We start from the raw sequence: 18,945 nt of genomic DNA on the forward strand, positions 1-18,945 counted from the left end.
ATTTCTTTCATTGTTGAATACTCGAATCTACTACCTTGGAGATCAGTTTATTTGGGATTACAACAGTGTGTTCCATAGTTATTGGTTGCAACTACGAACCTATTCAGTTGTGTGAAGTTTTCTCTACTAATTCAAATCCAGCTTACTTTAAGAGCTTGATCCTAGCATTGTTCACTAATTCAGATCTGATCCAAGTTTTTTGAAGTTTATTACATCAATTTTGCCTAGATATCTTCGTCAGTTCTATTTAGCATGTGGGAGTTTACAAATTGGAGTTTTGCACACTGGTTCTTCCGTGTTTGAAGATTGATCAAGCCTTGAAGATTGAAGTCTTTCCTTACTTCAAATCAGATCTGTTTGCTTATCAGATTTGACTATTGGAGTTTGGTGTCTCTCCCCTGCAGGAGTTTCCATCTAAGGAGTTTATTTGATCGTTTGAAGCTGGTTGACAATTTATATTTTGCAATGTTTTTCCCCATATCGCACTGCTTTTTTTTACTTCACCACCTCCCATACCATACCTTTGGCATATATCCAGAACCACTTTGGAAGTTTATAGTATTCTCTAAATTGCCATTTCTTCCTTTTTCATTACCCTTAGAACCTTTTGGAATATTCTAGAATATTATATTTTTGCACTATTTCTTACATTAACTCCGTTATCTGTCCACGTGTAATACTACACGTGAGGGGGGGATTATGTACAGTACACCTGCAGCCATTGCAGAAAGCAGAACATGCAGGAACATTGGTGCAAAATATAGAAGATCAGTCTTCTCCACCATTACTATTGGGTATCCTTCACTATTGGGTTGAGTTTGCCGTAAGGGGGAGATGAAGAGTATTGAAGATGTTTGGTTATTGCCTGCCTATTTGAGGATTTACAGTGCCTTTACAGTTCCTATATGAGGATCTACAATTGGGTTGATTATTACTGCTGCCTGATTCATTTGTTTCCGCTGCTTGCTGCCCTAGTTACTTATCTTCGAGATTATCAGTCAGAGATTCATCACTGGACAGCTATAGAAGATTGGTGAAAGCTGCCTCTTTTGCTGATCAAGTCTACCCAGGTTTTGAACATCTGTTTTTTCAAGCTCTTGAAAGTTTATTTGGGAACTACATTCATCTGTCAAGCTGGATTCTGCTGCAACTTAGTATCTTCCCATTTTGTTCAAGTTGGGCATTAGTACCTTATATGCGCCAACTTGAGGGGGAGTGTTAGCATTATTATGGAGTTCCTCTTTTTATTAGTTCAAGTTGGATTTTCTTTCTTCTCTTATTGTATAATCCAGCTTGAGGGGGAGTGTTGGAATATGTAATCCAGAATACCATGGGGGTATTCTGGTCCTTTAGGGGGGACTTTAATTCTTATGTTATTAGGTATTTACTGCTGCTCTTATAGAGTCAGTTAGTTAGGGGTATTACTGTCTATTCTAGTCCCTTTGTAATGTTCCTCTCTATTATAAATAGAGGGGCTTGCCTATCAATAAAACTAAGCTATTCCATTCTCTCATTCTTTCTTTCTAATCCATGATTCTGCCAACAATTTTCCATAGTCGGTGGGCCAGGGGTCTTTGTCTGGACACCAAATTCCGCAATTTGGAAGGGTCAAATAGCAAATCCTACCATTGGATACCTAGGAGTAGGGAGATAGTCTGGAAAGACCACGTAAATTTCAGATTCAAATTCAATCATTTACTCTCCCATGTATTGGCATGTGTTCCCATGTATGCCCTTTCACACATACTGGTACTCTAATCACTACAAGATCTCTTATTTTTTAATGCTTTGTTTTGCCACATGGAAAAGTCTGTTTGGACTGAAACTTGACATGTAAGCAAAGGCCCTTGGGGTTTACCATCACAAAATTTCAGCCCAATCCGATCTGCTGCGTGGCAAAAGTAGTCACTCGACCAAGGCTTGGCTATGTGGACCGCCAGACAAGAAACCTTCTCCCTATATATAATATTATATATAATTGGAAATAAATGAAACTTATGGAATGTAAACAGATAAACACAAACTCATACACACATTTAAAGCTAATAAATTAATAAAGATGAAACACAATAAAAATTGGATCATAGAACCAATGTAAGTGGTGAAAAGAAGAAGGAGATAGCAGAGAGTTGCATGGTGTTTGAAACATATGTAAAAGAATTAAGATGGAGCTGCTGCATATAACCAAACACAAAGCAACTAGAGAAGAAAAGAAGCAAGAGGACTCACATATTAAATTGTGATTGACTTTCATTATACAGTGATTTGTAATAATCTTCTTCTTTAATATCAAAATAATCTCGTCTCAAGTGAACCTAGGAAACCAGGGAGGACATCAGAAATTCTGAGAAAGACAATCAAAATTTTCATCAGCTATAAGAAACAAAGTTGATTCCCACAGACAGGATAACCTTCTTAATTAGGACTCCTTAACCCATATGAGAGAGATAGAGAGAGGAATAGCTGCACTTACAATTTTATCAGGAAGGGAAATATCTGCAGCCCTCCCCTTCTTAGTGCGTCTTAGTGCTATGCTTTTCAAAAGTTTATGTTTTAGTAGAATCATTGCTCTTCTGCGCCTTCTGTTTTCGAGGAAATAGTTTCCCGGTGCTAGTATAGGTTTAGAAATATACTAATATAGAAGAGATAAGAAGATAGTACAAGCACAAAAAATGTCAGAGTCAAACCTCAAGCCATGATAACAACAACAAAAGAAAATATTAAAAACAACATTGACTAACGATGTGTAAAACTCACTCTTTTCCACCACAAAAAATGCCTCAAATGGCCGCAGTTGCACTTTCTTTTGGAATCGTAATTGGCAGAATGTTCCAAAACATAGATATAGCAGAGTTGTCAGTTTCAGTGAGTTAAGAATGAAAAAAGGAACTCCAAAAGTAATGAAGAGAAGAAATTGACTAAATTACACTATGCAAGTGACCAAATGGCTAGTATTCCTAGAGGATCTTAACTTCTTATACACAAAATATGGTAATGACTAATGAGGAATTGAGGATAGCAACACATCATGATATGTGTCTGCGAGCCCCACATGCAGGCAGGTTCAGGATGCACTGATGGGTTCCCCCAGGAAGATCTTATATGCTAAAAATTAATATAACTAACTCATTGGAAAATTTTATTTATTTTTCCCCCTTTCATAACATTAAAAGAATTAAGACTGAATTAGATTATAACTGTGTTTTCATCCAGTACAGATCTCTTATACTCGACCTAACCAAAGGTTGGTGCCTTACCACTCATTCCAGCCCTAAATCTATGCCCAAAAAATCTACCAGAGATGGTGAAGATATTTTCTTCCAGTTCTCTCAAGAATATCTCATTTTTAAGTGTTTCTGACAAAACCGAAAAGTTTGACAGTACATGTTCTCTGTCCTCTCACCCAAAACCAACAACACCTATAGCAGTAAAGTTGCAAGAAGTATTCTTTCATTCTTTCCTATTAAATGCCACCACTTACCTCAGTTTTCATTTTAATTGTACAGGATAAGAGCATGAAACAGATTTAAGAAAGGAAAAATACAAATGCATTAGGATCTTTCAGGCCAGATTTGGTCTCTGTTGGAGACTTCAATGCTCAGCACATCTTACTGCCTAAAACACATACTAAAGCATAAAAGGAAATTAGTAAATAGACTTTGGGATCAAGCTCATACTTCAAACGGTTAATATAACACATAAGTAATGTCACCTAACTCCATATGTTTTCAGTCCCTTCAATGAAGGAAGCAGTAGCAACTTTTTTCCCTGACACCGCTAATTTTTTTTATTTTTTATTTTTTCAAATAAAATTTTATTGAAGATTAAATAGGAGGCAAACAAGCCTTAAGACAGATTAAAGGCAAAGAAAGCTTAAGCTAGGGACTCAGTCTTAAAACTGGTGAGGGCAACAAGCTACTCGCTCACCCAAGAGAAATAATAAAATAAGGCTACGAGGGATCTGTGAGGCGCACCGAGGGGGTCCTTATCCTATTCGATCGTCGGGGGATCCCAGCATATACACCAAGCCGATCAAGAGCAACACGGGCCAAAAGGGCCTCCTCCTCTGGCGAAAAGGGAGATGAAATTTTTTGCAACCCCACTCCTAACTCCCTTTCAACCTGTTGTTTTTCCTGACACCGCTAATTCAAAGATGAAAATTATCTTTTTCTCTTTGGATTATGCATCCTTATTTTATTTCGGCTCCAATCTCTAGATTACCAAAGCAACTCCTAAATAGAGCTCCCAAACATATTTGGGAATTAGTGAACTTAAACAGAATAAATAAGGCAAAGATTCAAGAGCTTCCCTTTAGGACTTGTACTAGCTATTTGAAAAACATGTTAATGGGATGGGCCACATCCATGGGATTTCAAGCCCAGTTATATCCAACTGCATCAATTTTTCCATAAGATGAAATATTCCAAAGTTAATATTAACAGATAGAATGAAAGGAACACAATAAAATAATAAAGGTCAGCTGACTGGAAACACACATCTTATTAGACCAAGCAAAGACAATAAGCACCCCAGTAATTTACCTGTACTCTAGTGATTTACAATCACACTCCTCACAGAAGATATATGAGTAAGGTGTTATCTGTAGAAAACGGACCTGTACAATTCAAGTTTCAAATTAATCAGCTTAAAATGTGAAAGACTACAAACAACTCAATCCCCAATGAGTTTAGATGCCACTAACCAGAGAAAAAAGTTCTCCAACATGAGCCTGAAGCACAGTGCCACTTAAAGCCCATTTATATGAAGATTCCAAAGCAAAAACAGCTTTTGCTGCACTCCCATATCTACTTTTGATGTAATGAGCCTAAATAAAAAAATAAGATGTAGTTTTTATATAATTAAAAAGAACATTAGAAAATGAGTTCTGAGAAGTGGGAAGCCATATAGATCAACTGAGAACATATTATGTCATTTGAAACAAGTAAATGTGTAAATAAAAGATGGGAGAAGGTTCCCTGAAAGGCAGCGTGGCCTCTGCACCAGCACGGGGGTCAAAGGGAGCATGCACTGAAGCATCAACAGGGTGGGATTTTTGCCTTTCCTTGGGGGGTCGGGCGGTCATTTTGCGTCCCTCTGTATCCAAGGGGGCAGGGGCCATGCTGTCATTCAGGGTTCTTTTTCCCATGAAAGAAACACCATCTACATTTCAAACTGACTATAGACATTACGGTTATTAAAACTCAAAGAAATTTTTTATTAGACAGTTATACGACCAACAACGATGTATGCAGCTGAATGTTGGGTAGTGAAGAAACAACATATAAACAAGTGTAGCTGAAATGAGGAAATTGAGATGGATGAGTGGTAAAACTAGAAAAGCTAAAATAAGAATGAACAAATTAGAGCTAATTTAGGAGTAGCTCCGACACATGATAAGTGGCGAGAAAGTCATTTGAGGTGGCATGAACATGTGCATGGAGGCCTTTGAATGCTCCAGTATCAAAGGGTGATCTGATTCAGATTGAAGGGGCTAAAAGAGCCAGATGTAGGCCTAAAATGACTCTAGGAGAAATGGTGAGGAAAGACATGCATAGCTTAGGATTAGTAATAAATATGGTCTTGCATAAAAATGATTGGAGAAAAAAGATACATGTAGCGGACCCCATTTAGTAGGGAAAAGGCTGAGTTGAGTTGAAACAGCTAAAATTATTCAAATAGTTCCTAGAATCTATAAAAGAAAACAAGTGAGGATTGAAGAAGGGAAACCTTTTCAGTTATATCATTTATACAGTATGAGCTTTATATTTAGGTGGGTCAGTCAAATAAAGTGATGATATTCACCTTTTTATTTTCCTTTTAAAGGAATGAACTTCATTTTAACATGCTTGTTATCTCATATAATACTTTCATAGTGTTCCCCTGAAGCTAAAAGGAACCTCTTGTCTAGGCTTTAATGAGGTTCTAAGAGAGTTCACCCATGGTGTCATGGGTTTTAAGAACACAATGATATACAATTCCCTAAGCAATCATTTTGCTCCACATATTTCCCCCTCATTATGCAATCGCAAACACCATTTTCCTTTTCTTCTCTTTTTGGATTTTCACTTGTAAGGACACAGCAGGTTTCGGCAGAGGGCCAACTTATTTGAAGAAAAATTGAAGTTTTTGAAACATGCAGAAGTGTCTTCTTGAAACTTTTAATAAGAACATAGGGAAGTCAGAAGGACAAAGAGTAAATTTATTTGTAAAATCACAAATACTTTACGATGCATTTTCCTAATATAAATGATGGGAGCATGTAAGCTTACTTCATCCAAAATAATGCGCTCCCATTTCACAGAGTGCAACACTGAGATCACATTTCTATACTCTGCCATGACTGTGGAATATGTGGTCAGGACAAAATCGTACTGAAAGAACTCATCTGAACTCTTCTTTCTTTTGGGCCCGTGGTATACTAATACCCTGGTGCTCCCTTTGGGTGTGAACTGATATATCTCACTCTCCCACTGCTTCATTGCAACCACGGGGCAAATAACGAGAGTGCATTTTGTTTCAGGCAACACTGTGGATGAGCTGGGTGAAGGTGAGGGCTCACTAGATCCACAAGTCGATCGATGGATTGCCCGTTTGGCAAGAACGAGTGCAATGGCCTGGATGGTCTTACCCATTCCCATCTCATCTGCTAGGATTCCTCCTGTGATTTCCGATTCTTCTTGTTTCAAAGCCCAGGCAAGCCATTCCTTTTGGTACCTAAGCAGGGGAATCAGCAAATCTGGGGGAGGCTCAGCAATTTCATCCATTTCCTTATCTACTTGGTCTGATTTAGCATTACCTTTCTCATGAGCATCGATCCACTTCTCATTCTCTTTCTTCCAAACCTCCCACATCAATATTGGCCTTTTTCTCTTACCCACTTCCTTCTTCTTGGGTGCATGCAAGTGATCAACTCTACCTTCTTCAACATGGAAATCCGGTTCTTTTTCAGTGCTTTCTTTACTCTCAATTTCAGCTTTTAAGTGCGTGCATAGTGCCGCTAGAAGGTCAAGGGCCTCATGGCCCCTTCTGACCTGCTTATCATCATCATCAGTAATTTCGATAACAGCTTTCCCTTTATCTACTAGGCCAAAACCTTTTCTCTCTTCCTCCGCCGTCGAAGGTTCAGGCGGGGAACTTCCACCTACATAACCATAAAACCTTATCAACGACGATAATACCTCTCTGTTCCATGCTTACAGGTCTGACCAACCTTTCAAAGATTTATCCTTCTTTACGAATTATGATAGCTAGAAGAAAACAACAAAGGAATACACAGAGAATTACCTTCTTCTTTAACGCTTGAGTTCAAACCTGATGTTGATACAGAATCTTCTTCGTCGGAATTATCTCCATTCCCCTGCATCTTGGCTATTCAAATTCGAATTTCGTTACAGAGAGTCATCAATTCATCGACTTATGTTCGAGCTTAAACTTTAATAAAAGAAAGAAAGAAAGAAAGAAAGATAGAAAAATATATAATTACAAGCATAAAATAAACGATTTCTTGGAAACCCCAGGGGGAGAGGGAAGAAGAAGAAGAAGAAGAAGGAGAAGGAGCTAATTTGAATCCTTACCTTCCTGAGTACTTCTTTGCTTTCAGCAGGAAGAGCGATGGAGTAGATGTACGAGTTGTATAGCCTTTTCTTGAAAATGAAAAAAATGGCGGAAACGGAGCTGTTTTAAGTCAGTTTCAAGAGTTGGCGTGGAGAGTTGCAGTCTTGCAGCTTTATAGTCGTTATGATATAGAACAGTGGCGGGAAATGAAACGATCAAGGACACTTGTACAGGTTAGTTATTACCGTTCACCATCGCTATTTTCCTTTTTTGGGTTTCTATTTGGAGAAAATTACAAAGATTACCCAAAGTTGGGTTTCCATTTTTCATTTACTTACCCACCTTTCTAATTGTATTTAAAATTTGACACATTCAACCGAAAAAAAATAAAAATTTGACACATTCCTTTAATCCTCCATTGTCTTATTCTCAAATGTACTTTAATAAGCCAGTTAAGGATATAAAAAGAGTTTTAAAAATAAATTGAAAATGATATATCGTTATGTCATTATCAAAAGGAGTTAAGGGTGGTTTGCTACTCCCTTGGGAGAACTATGTCAGGCGTTTGATCGGTAGTTCAAGTCTCCTTAGCAACACCAAGTCCACACATTTACTTGCTTTCCAAGAAGTGGAGCCTATGTGGATACCATATTGATCCCTTGTGGGTCTTCTCTTACCTCCTTGTGGGGCATTGATGGCCAATGAGCCCTTGACAACTGCACCCAAAAAAAAAAATTGTCAAGCAAATATTAGAGGAAAATGAAAACCATTTTGGTGCTTTGCCAATAAAAGAAACAAAGGAAAATGAAAATAATTTAAAATTTAATTTTAATAAAATTAATTTAATGGGAAAATCTTGTTGTAATCAAGGTTGGTTATGACAAGATTGTAAACTTACTTTTTCACCTCTTGTCTTATTTTCAAAGGTTATGTAATCCAAGGATAATCTTGTCATTTCACATTGACAATGACAACTTTTGAAAATGAGATAATGAAAGTCACTTTCAACTTGTTTTGAAAATCATTTTTTTATCATTGACAAACAATTGGGGAGAATTTTCGTACACAACGATGCATGGTGCATAGTTGTGCTTTTAATTGTTGGATTGGCATGATAATGTACAATACACAGCCCCTCATCCCCATCTAATAGTTGTAGGCACGGCTGTGCATGAAACCTTTTGTCAAAACAATTTTTGGGAATAAGAAAAGGGGCAAAAAACAAGGTTACAAAATCTTGTTGTAATCATGGTTGGTTATGATAGGATTGTAATTTTACTTTTTCACCTCTTGTCTTATTTTCAAAGGTTATTTAATCCAAGGATAATCTTGTTATTTCACATTGACAATGATAACTTTTGAAAATGAGATAATGAAAGTTACTTTCGACTTACTTTGAAAATCACTTTTTATCAATGACAAACAATTGGGAAGAATTTTCGTACACAACAGTGCATGGTGCACAATTGTGCTTTCAATTGTTGGATGAGCATGATAATGTACAATACATAGTCCATCATCCCCATCTGACAGTTGTAGACACGACTGTGCATGAAACGCCAAAACAATTTTTGGGAATAAAACAATGGGTAAAGAGTAAGGTTACAAAAACTTCTTAATTCACCCTACTTTTATTTTTTGGTAATCACACAAACCACCGGTCAATCCCAAAAGATTAATCAACTTTTGGAAACGCAAAATGACGGATATACACATCTTTTTTTTTTTTTTTTTTGGTAAGCAACATCTTAGTTCACCTACTTAGTGACTGCAAGATGCACCTAAATTTTAAACCTTTGTGAATATGCTAAGTGAAAATTTCTGTGAATCCCCTAAATTTTACTTGTAATTGCCTAAATTCACTTAGAATACTTCTTTTCTCATTCCCTCAAAAAAGCAAATTTTCATCTCCTTCTCCCCAAGCTTTTATAAAATACTAAAAGTACCCCTTAATGGCTTATATTTTTGCTATTGTTTCATTACATTTTAGTTTTACCTCCTAAGTAAGTATTGAGATGATCAAACTATGGTTTACATAATTGTTAATGTTATTTTGTCCCTTTAATGTCTATATTTAATTATAATGTCCACATGGCCACATTCAATCCAACAAGGTATAATATTTGATATGTGTGATGCGGATCGATAAATATTATAACACATTTTCATTTTGTGTATTACTTTAATCTTTTCAATCTATGTATTAATTTAGTTTAACTAACATGAAAATATAACGAAAATGTGCCATGGAGAAGTAATCAGGGCATTTTAACCAGAGGAGAAGAAGTAATCCTTTAGGAGGTTTGAGTAAATAAGATTAAGTTTAGGGATTGACAGAAATTTGCATGCTAATTAAACTTTAAAAATCTCTTAATGGCACACCTTGTTTTCACCACATGGAAGATGATGGCTGTGTCAATCCCTTTACAATTAATCCACTTCAAGGGCTTGTGAAATAGATTAATAAAGATAACTACAATGATTATAGAATGGTATCATAAGCTAAACGAGGTGGTAAAGTATTGGGTAATACCAACCATCCCATAATGGTTGGATACATCTCTATATGTATCAAAACACTATTTATCTATCGTAATAGTATGGAGAAAGTTTCCCTTCACCACACGGTGTAGAACCCATCCTAGGGTTTACACACCCTTATAGGGTTTTAGTATAATTCCTAAAGTAACCCCCGATATCCACTCGGCCCATCCTTCGGCCCGCAGCGAATGGCTGAAGAAAAACTCAGTCTTGATAATATTGTGTTGTTAACCAAAAAAAAGAAAAAGTAGAGGATCAAATTACTTGAAACCCTTCCCCCTTCCACACCCCCCCCCCAACCAGTACCCTATGATTGCCCCATTTCTAATGCATCCGCACGGTTTCGAGCTTTCCAGATGGTTCAGCATCCATGTGATTTTCACAGGCTATGTAGGCTCAACTATCTGCAGTTCAGTAAAAACTACAAAGCAAGTTGCTGCTCCGATCATCATACACTTTAATGCATCATAACCTGAAGAAGATACTATTCTCTCTTTCAAACTACTTGGATATAAAAAGTAGTTAATTGAATTCGAATTCTTGGAAGTGAAAAAGATGTAGTGTTAATTACAGCATTGCATTCCATCAAAACAACATGTCAATGAAGAGAAGAAACCAAGAGCAAAAATTCATCATTTTGATGGGCTAGGTGGCTTGTAATATTTTGTAGGCACAAATGGCATTTTAGTGACGGCTCCATCATAAGATTTACCTCGCACTACAATCTTAACTTTACTCCCAGCCTTATGTGATCCAGATTTCACATACCCCATTGCAATGTTCTTCTTGAGGCATGGACTGAATCCTCCACTAGTAACCTCCCCAATGGCTTCACCTTTATCATCAATAATCTCACTATGGCTCCTTGGAGGAGGGCCTGATGAGAAAAAACCAACACGTCTGATTGTTGGACCCTCTGCTATCTGTTTGAGGATCACCTCAGCACCTAAGAAACCACCTTCTGTTTTTCTTTTCTTCCCTATGGCCCAAGAAAGTCCTGCTTCAACAGGTGATATATGCTGTTCCATGTCGTTCCCATATAAACATAGACCAGCTTCAAGCCGCAGACTGTCACGAGCACCTAACCCTGTCAACCTTATTTTCCCTTCAGATTTATCCAAGATTGCCTTTGTAAGATCTACAGCATGCTCTGAAGGTACAGATATTTCAAAGCCATCCTCACCTGTATACCTGAAACCATGCAGAAATATAAAAAATTGAGCTTATGATGATTGTATTTTCTCCAAAATCATGCTTGTGAAGAGGAAAAATAAAATAGGAAGTAAAATTTATAAAGCATGATAAATGAATCCAGTATTGTTGAGCAACAAACAGGTGGGTAATTTTGTCCAGACAACACAAATTACAAAGTCCATTCAGATGATATAAAAATTCTTAAAGAATTACCAGAACTTTCAGAGGTGAAGCTATAAAATCCTTGATTTAATAAAAACATTGCGGTGTTTAATACATTGCATATGCAACTGAGATATTTGAAGAATAGAAGGGGGGAAACCTGAAAATCACTAAACAGCCAAATTCATGGTTAAAAACATTTAAATTTACATCTTTATGGCAATAATATCACAAATTAAACGTGAAATCCCATGTTAACCCCAAGGGCTGATTCCCAAAAAAATAGATTGAGCATCATAATTCCTAGGGCAAAATACAACCCAAGACGACTCAGTTTGCTCCAAGGACCATGATGCAAGGCATGACCAACAAGGGTTGACTGGCTCGAGGAACCACTTGGGTACATCAACTGGTCCAACCCATCATCCCTTAACAAGGGACATGCTCGAATGGCTTTAGGATGGTTAGTTGGGTTAAAGTCTAATCAATTTTGGTTTACTTAAGTAATTTTCTCCTATGTTCCAAGTTTGGTTCATATTGGGTTGGTTGCAGTTTGTTTTGTTGTTGACCAGATTTATTTTCTGGTCAAGTTAGTTTATGCGTAAGTGGGTAACTTAGTCCTAAGATTATATTTCCTATCTGAGCTTTGAATTCAAAACTAAAGTCAAAATAAGAGTGTGGTAAAGCTCCAAAATGAAGGATTCTTGCTACTCTACCTGAGAAGTTCGAGAGCAATAGAGTTATGTTTTTGTTTATGGACTATTTTTACTGCATGCTATCTTGGGTTGTGAGCTGTGACATCTTATCAGTAATTTGTGGATTCAAAAAGAACTAGAGAGTTTTGAGTAAAGGTCTAGCACCTCTTTCACAGTTTCTGTTCATGGTATTCATTCACTCTTTAGTTTCTATTCTTCAGATCCTTGCATTCTCTCATCAGCTTAGTAATAAAAGCAATATCTATTAGAAACGAATTTTCTAGCATTTGACTCCTTGCCAACGAAGAATTTAGTCGTACACTAGAAAGATAACCCTGTAAATCCAGGAAATAATTGGATAATTGGTTTATATGGATCCTGCCCTGCTGAGACTAGAAATAAATAGTTGATTGCCAGAAATTTACAAGGTAATATTTCAATTCATTCATCCAAAAAAAAAAGGGCGTACCCAGGTGCATGAGGCTCCTGCCATTGCAGGGTCTAGGGAGAGTCATAATGTACACAGCCTTACCCCTGCTTTCGCAGAGAGGCTGTTTCCAGACTTGAACCCATGACCACTTGGTCACAGTGGAGCAACCTTACCGTTGCACCAAGGCCCACCCTCTATTTCCATTTATTCATCATCCTATCAAAAACCTAATGTCCCTTTTTTTGAAACCCTAGTTTTATTATTTCAAACCGTAATACAAGTGCTGGATCTGTGGACCTGCTACTAATCATCAACTTCTAACTAATCCTTCTTATTTTAAACCCTAACCTATTGCCATCAAATTGCCCCACGGCATTCCTAGACATACTCCTATCATCAAAAACATCTGTTTTTTTGAATATCCTTGCTTCTTTTATTGTTTTCCTTCATTGCAGGACTGATATAATCACACATACATATAATAATTGTTTTTAGGTAACCATTCAAGCTAATATTGGTAAAGCAATTTTCTTCTGATGAGAGAAAATAATATTCTGGGCACTATAGCATCTATTCCTTTTTCATAATTCTCAAATACCCTTTTTTTTATCAGTAAAGAAAAGTTTTGGTTTTAGGCTTTTTGTTTGTGTATGCTTTAAGTGTGGGTTTTCAACCCAAGAAATCGGCCAAGAGTAGCTTGTTCTTAACCTCTGACATCCAAGCCTCCTATATCACTTCCGTCAGTAGCTTGACGGAAGTGAATATACATTTTCTGGGAATTAGGAATTTGTTGGTTCTTTCCTTAAAAAAAAAAAAATCAAACAGTGTGACCAAAGGAAGACTGCATTAACTCAATGACCAAGAATTAAATCATTTAATCAATAAACAGAAATCAAGCAGAAAATATCAAAACTCTTGGGGGGGGGGGGGGGGGGGGGGGGAAGAGGATGAACATAGGAGCTACTGCTTGAAGAGCACTGGTCCCAAGATGGGGGGGTGAGGAACTCAGCATAAAACCTCAGATGGTCACCTTGGGCTCCTCACCATGCATCATTAACTATTATTAACAAATTAGCAATAAGGATCCAGAAAGCAACATACCCAGTCCTAGTGAGAAAGCAGTGGACCCCATTTATATCCAACATTCGAAATTCCCCGAAGTAGAACTTGCTCAAATCATCTTTTGTCAAATGCTGAAGAATTGGTGCAGCAAGAGGACCCTACACCAGATCCATACGTGAAAACGCTTGATTGAAAAATCTTCAGAAGGCTATCAACCAACCAGAGTAAAGTGCTAAGATTCACCAATGTAAAACTGTCAGTCACTGGTAGAATTGTTGGCTATTTCTTTTGCACTGATCAACAACTTGTAAATCAAGATGTAAGTAGATCTCAACTGTACACAGACAACTCTATAAGCTAATATTTTTTTCTTTATCTTTGTTTCCCTTTGTATAAGTTTCACTCACTGGGGAAGAGAAAGGTAACAAAAAAGGAAATGCAAAAATGAAGCAGCAAGCCAAAGAACATAAAAAGGAAGAGCAACCATTGTTTCATGAGAATCATCTTCAAAGGTTCAAGGCTTTGAGCAGTCCGTTTATGGTTGAAGAATCCATGCAAGACCAGCAAGGAGATTATCAAATCTTTATTGGTAACCAAAAATGGGAAAAAATAAAATCCTGGAATCTCAACCCAAACACACTGAAACTCCCAGATATCTAACACTGGCTCGTATTGAAACAATACAAAACCATTCAAATTAAAGAAATATTCACACAATCAAGTAATTGAAACCAAAACAAGCTCTAATTAAATAAAGAAAGTAGCAACATATTAGCCATGAAAAAACATCCATGTTTGTAAAACAGATGCAGAAAGAAAATGATAATTGACCTGGAGAGCCAGAAGAGATCTCTCATCATGGATATGCCATGATACATCCCCGCCCTTGGCTTTGAATGCCTTCATGTGCTCCTCAATGTGTGCAAGATCCTTATCCCTACAACCCGCATTCACAACCAGGTAGATGTGACCATCCTTCACCTTAGTGATCACCGAATCATCAATTGCCCCTCCCTTCTCATTTGTGAATACAGTAAGGGTTCCAGTCCCAGGGGCAAGCGCAGCAACATCAGCAATGACAAGCTTCTCGAGGAATGGAACACAGTCCTTTCCCTTAAGACTGAGCCCACACATGTGGGACACATCAAAGAGGCTACCATTCTCCCTGCAATTCAGAGTGGAGTCCATAATTGAGTCCTTGTACTGGATTGGCATGCTCCACCCAGCAAAGGGCACCATCTTCCCACCATTGGCGACATGGAAATCGTGCAGAACAGTTTTCTTGAGCTCAGCTTCGGAAGCAAAACATCGGCGTGCTACAGAATTTTTATCTGCCTGACCAAGACGGCGTGTAATTGATTGTCCAAGCTGCCATAGACCTCCTCTCATATTGCAGATACGACCTGAGACGTCATAGGATGAAACAGATTAGAGAAATGTCCGAGAATTATAAGTTAGTAATCTGCAGCCAGATTTCTAGAATACACCAAAGCATCAAAGGCCAATCGAGAAATGGGTAGTGGCATTAGAATCTGTCTCTGTACATACAGAGGAATCTCTGCAGAAAAACCAGATACAGTAACAAGATAAATCTCCCAGAACCTCAGAGAGAGAGAAAGAGGAAATCATCAAGAATTTACAAATAAATCAAACAATAACTACAGATAAATATTACCAAATCTCGAAAGGAAGGCAGAACAATCATATCGATGTGAACGAAAGGCAGAGACGAGATAAAGAGAACACGAACGCAATAAATAAATCAGGAGATCTCTAACACGAATGTCGAAAGAGATAATGATAATGAAATGCAGGCTTAAGAGAAGGAAAACTAATCAAAAAAGGAGAAAAAAAAACCTTACTGAGTTTTTCTCCTCGTCCGCGAACCAAAGCAAGTGAGAGAGCAGAGGTTGGTGATAGAGTGAAGAAAAAAAGGAAAGGAAAGGAAAGGAAAATACCTATGTCTTCGAGGTTTGGTAATTCTTAAGTCTTAACTTTTGAAGGTTAAATAATATTAAATAAGGATGTTATTGGTGGGATTTAGACATTTTTAGTGGGTGGCGGGGGGGTTTTCTCCGCCAAATCGCGACAGGACTGGATCACAGGACGGATCCAGATCCTCTATTTCCGAGCTGCCCAGATACATTGAGGCATGCAATGATCATTTTACCCCCATTTTGACAAGACGCTCGGGTAGGAGTAAGGCGATCATTGCACACCTCGTTGTGTTTGGGCAACACGATCCTATCAAGCAGCTCGACAGTAGAGGATCCAAACTGATCACAAGACAGCTCCTCTCCACGGAGCCCAACGCCCAGGGAGTGCCCAGTGGGGCATCCAACGGTTGGGCTATGCCACACACATCCTAACGGTCGACATGCGCGTGCCGAGATGTGTGCGGCACAGCCTAGCTGTTGGATGCCCTTGGGCACCAGGCTTCCTAGAGAGGAGCTGGATCCGAGTAGTTGCCATCTTGGACCTCTATCTCTCTCAGTTTTTTTTTTAGGGAAAGTGTTCTTTGTCAGGAGCATTGCTTTTGTCATGCGCAGGCCAATGGGAGAGTACATGGGGCACTAAGTGGAGTGTCATTTGCACATTTCATGGGGCCGGGGTGTCATTTTGCCCCAATGTGTATCAGCCCAGGATGTACACTCCCATAGAGACTTTTTTTCCCCTTCTTAGGGAAGTAAGAAGGGAAGTGTTCTCTCTCTCAGAGCGTAGCTCATGCACATGCATGGGGGCATCAAGTGGGGCATCCATTTGCGTATTTCATTAAATAATTAAAGGCGCAAGAACACTGCCTAGGCGTCTAGAGCTTGTACACGCGCACTGGCCAATGGGAGAGACATCAACTTGGGTGGGACTTCCACCTTACCATGAGGTCAAGGCGGTACTTTCCATGGGGGTAGGGGTTCTAGGCACATGAAACATGCAGGCCACACGACCAAGTAGGGGTTTTTTTGCCAATAATTAAATTAAAAAATCTCATACAGCGAAAGGACCATAGGTAGGAAAGTACCGCCTTGCCCTCATGGTGTAGAAAATTTTAATCCTATGGATTACCATTGATATTTGAAGGGGTGTGCAATTTCATTTCCTGGTTGGAGTTGGGATACCTACCCACTGAGAGGACATCACTAACCCTTGTTTTAGGTATCAATATCGATGCCGGTATCGCTATGTATGCCTGTATCAGTATTCGCCAATACCGATATGAATCAGCTGATATCGGTTCAATATTGAATATAAATTAAAAACATAAACTACTTTTTGGCCATTCGTATAAATATCGTATCAAAATCAAGTATGGGCAATACCAATACATATAACCAACTGATAACGACATCACTAACCATTCTTTTTATTCGTATAAATATCGTATCAATAGCAACCATGTAGTCTTGACTCTTGAATGCGTAAATTCATGGGTTATATTCAAACAGAACAAACAATCGTATCAGTTTGTATTGAGTCAGTTTTATATCAAAACCTCTTTTTTTAAATCTAAAATCTTCGCATTTTAGCTGATTCACTGATACGTATCATCGGCTTATACAGTGGAAATGATATCGAGACACCCCAAGGGGTCAGCTCAGTTGGCAAAAGACCAACTCCACAAATAAGAGGTCATGAGTCCAAACCATCTTGGGGCCTATCCCCATCCCCTATCCCCCTCCCCCTAATTAAGTCTCTCCAATTCCCAAAAAATTAAAAAAAAAAATGATATCGAGACCTAAATCTTCCTCCAAGTGGACAATCACATCCTCTATAACTGGACAATCGTAGGATTATAGTAACTTAAAGATTAGTTCTTGTCGTAGACAAGGGCCTGGACAAATTTCATTAAGGCATTGTTTCTCTTCAGCAGCACATTCAATAGATCATAAACAGAGTCAAGGATTTTTCCACTTAGTTAACGTCTGTCAGCTTGCCATGTTGGAGATTCAAGGGTCAAAGATAAACCTTCCAGTTGATAGAGAAGAGAGCAATTTATACACAACTTTAAATAAGTTCAACCCTAATCTTTCTGTCAACTGCATAGAGACCAAGTAATGCAATGGCTTCGATATATAATTGATGCTGATCTTGTTTGTGGCCATTTCTGGATTTTTATTTTTTTGTGAGTAAAATGTACTCTTTAGTTGATTGAGGAAAAATCCAACCGATTGTAGATAGAATTTCCTTTATCCAATTTGTCATTGGAAATCGTTTTATTAGGTTGGAGAAATGCAGAAGAGGATTGTTGAATGTTTACATTTTGAATCATTAAGCCCGAAATTACAGCTTGGTTTTGCTCTAATGGTCATTAATGACTATAAATGTTTGCCCACCTATTTATGAATGTCCGATGATATCCCCTCATTGATGTGTGTGATACCCTCTCCCGACCATCCAAATTGTTAGAATTCAGAGGCTCTCTAATTACCTATGTACATTTGTGTGTAAGTGTATGTGAGTCTTAACGGGGTAGCTATGATGTGTTTTCAAACTTTATTTCAAATTCATCAAAATTCTGTTATATATAACAAAAGTTTGAAATGACCGGCGCACCTCCCTTGGTCCTTTACACCTTTTCAAGGGTGCCCTGGTCATTTCGCACGTGGTTGTGCCTAGGCACAGGTACATGCCGCACTGCAGCACCGATTAACATTCTTTTTTCCTTATATTATTAAGAAAGAGCCTTAATAAGTGCAAGTTAGTAAAGTGGTTTGGATTACAAATTTTAAAAAATTTTACATTGATTTTACATTAATTTTATAGACAACCAAACAACTTAGCAAAATTAATTTCACTTTACTTCCTTTGCAACCAAACGACTTAAAAGGGGAAAAAATTCCCTTCACTTTCCTTCCCTTTCCCATTTCCCTTGCAACCAAACAAAGCCTTAGGAAACTTTTTGTAATTTGATTTTTTTTTTTAATCTTGTTGGAGTTAAAATGTTAAATAATGTAAGGAAGTTAATTTTAGAATCACTTTTAGAGTTTGATTAGGAAACCTCTTTCTTTATTTCTTTTTCCATACATATGTAAACACTCATCGAGAGATGATGGAATGGAATGAAATTATTGGTTTGCTAGCTGCTAAGAGCTCTGTTATGTTTTCCCTTCTTTCACTCACCTTCTCTATTTGATTTGATTCCATAAGATTCCCATCTATAGGTGTACCTAATCCTTGGGTTAAAAATTTAAAGACTACCCCTACTATGAGAAACATCACCTGCAATCAGAGGAAGCTTTGAACTCCCGTGCTAAAATGCACAAGTGAACCCATGGCCTTCTGGAAGCCATCCCAAAACTTAGAAGTAAA

At 37.9% G+C, this 18,945-nt stretch overlaps 2 protein-coding genes across 3 annotated transcripts in view; both read right to left on the reverse strand.

Annotated features, from left to right (window-relative positions):
- Positions 1-6,892, reverse strand: part of LOC122639650 (ATP-dependent helicase rhp16-like) — a 40,069-nt gene extending 33,177 nt beyond the window's left edge. The window contains exons 1-6 of the mRNA XM_043832528.1: positions 6,270-6,892; positions 4,703-4,825; positions 4,542-4,615; positions 2,758-2,803; positions 2,474-2,632; positions 2,230-2,315 (exon numbers count right to left, since the gene is read on the reverse strand). Of these exons, the coding sequence (XP_043688463.1) occupies positions 2,230-2,315; positions 2,474-2,632; positions 2,758-2,803; positions 4,542-4,615; positions 4,703-4,825; positions 6,270-6,851 (1,070 nt within the window). The 5' untranslated portion in view covers positions 6,852-6,892. The remainder of the gene's footprint in view (positions 1-2,229; positions 2,316-2,473; positions 2,633-2,757; positions 2,804-4,541; positions 4,616-4,702; positions 4,826-6,269) is intronic.
- A 3,717-nt stretch (positions 6,893-10,609) lies between these two features.
- On the reverse strand, positions 10,610-18,298 carry LOC122639778 (aminomethyltransferase, mitochondrial). Of its 2 annotated transcripts, XM_043832736.1 has the most exons (5): positions 18,288-18,298; positions 15,501-15,509; positions 14,470-15,041; positions 13,678-13,796; positions 10,610-11,286 (listed from the first exon to the last, which is right to left on the reverse strand). In XM_043832736.1, the coding sequence occupies exons 3-5, from the start codon at positions 15,025-15,027 to the stop codon at positions 10,728-10,730; spliced, it is 1,236 nt and encodes a 411-aa protein (XP_043688671.1). In that variant the 5' UTR covers positions 15,028-15,041; positions 15,501-15,509; positions 18,288-18,298; the 3' UTR covers positions 10,610-10,727. The 2 variants fall into 2 exon arrangements, with proteins under 2 accessions (XP_043688671.1, XP_043688672.1); XM_043832737.1 differs by lacking the exon at positions 18,288-18,298 and having other exon boundaries at positions 15,501-15,540.
- Between the last annotated feature and the right edge of the window lie 647 nt (positions 18,299-18,945).

Source organism: Telopea speciosissima, chromosome 9 (genome assembly GCF_018873765.1).
Source record: "Telopea speciosissima isolate NSW1024214 ecotype Mountain lineage chromosome 9, Tspe_v1, whole genome shotgun sequence".
Taxonomy (NCBI): domain Eukaryota; kingdom Viridiplantae; phylum Streptophyta; class Magnoliopsida; order Proteales; family Proteaceae; genus Telopea; species Telopea speciosissima.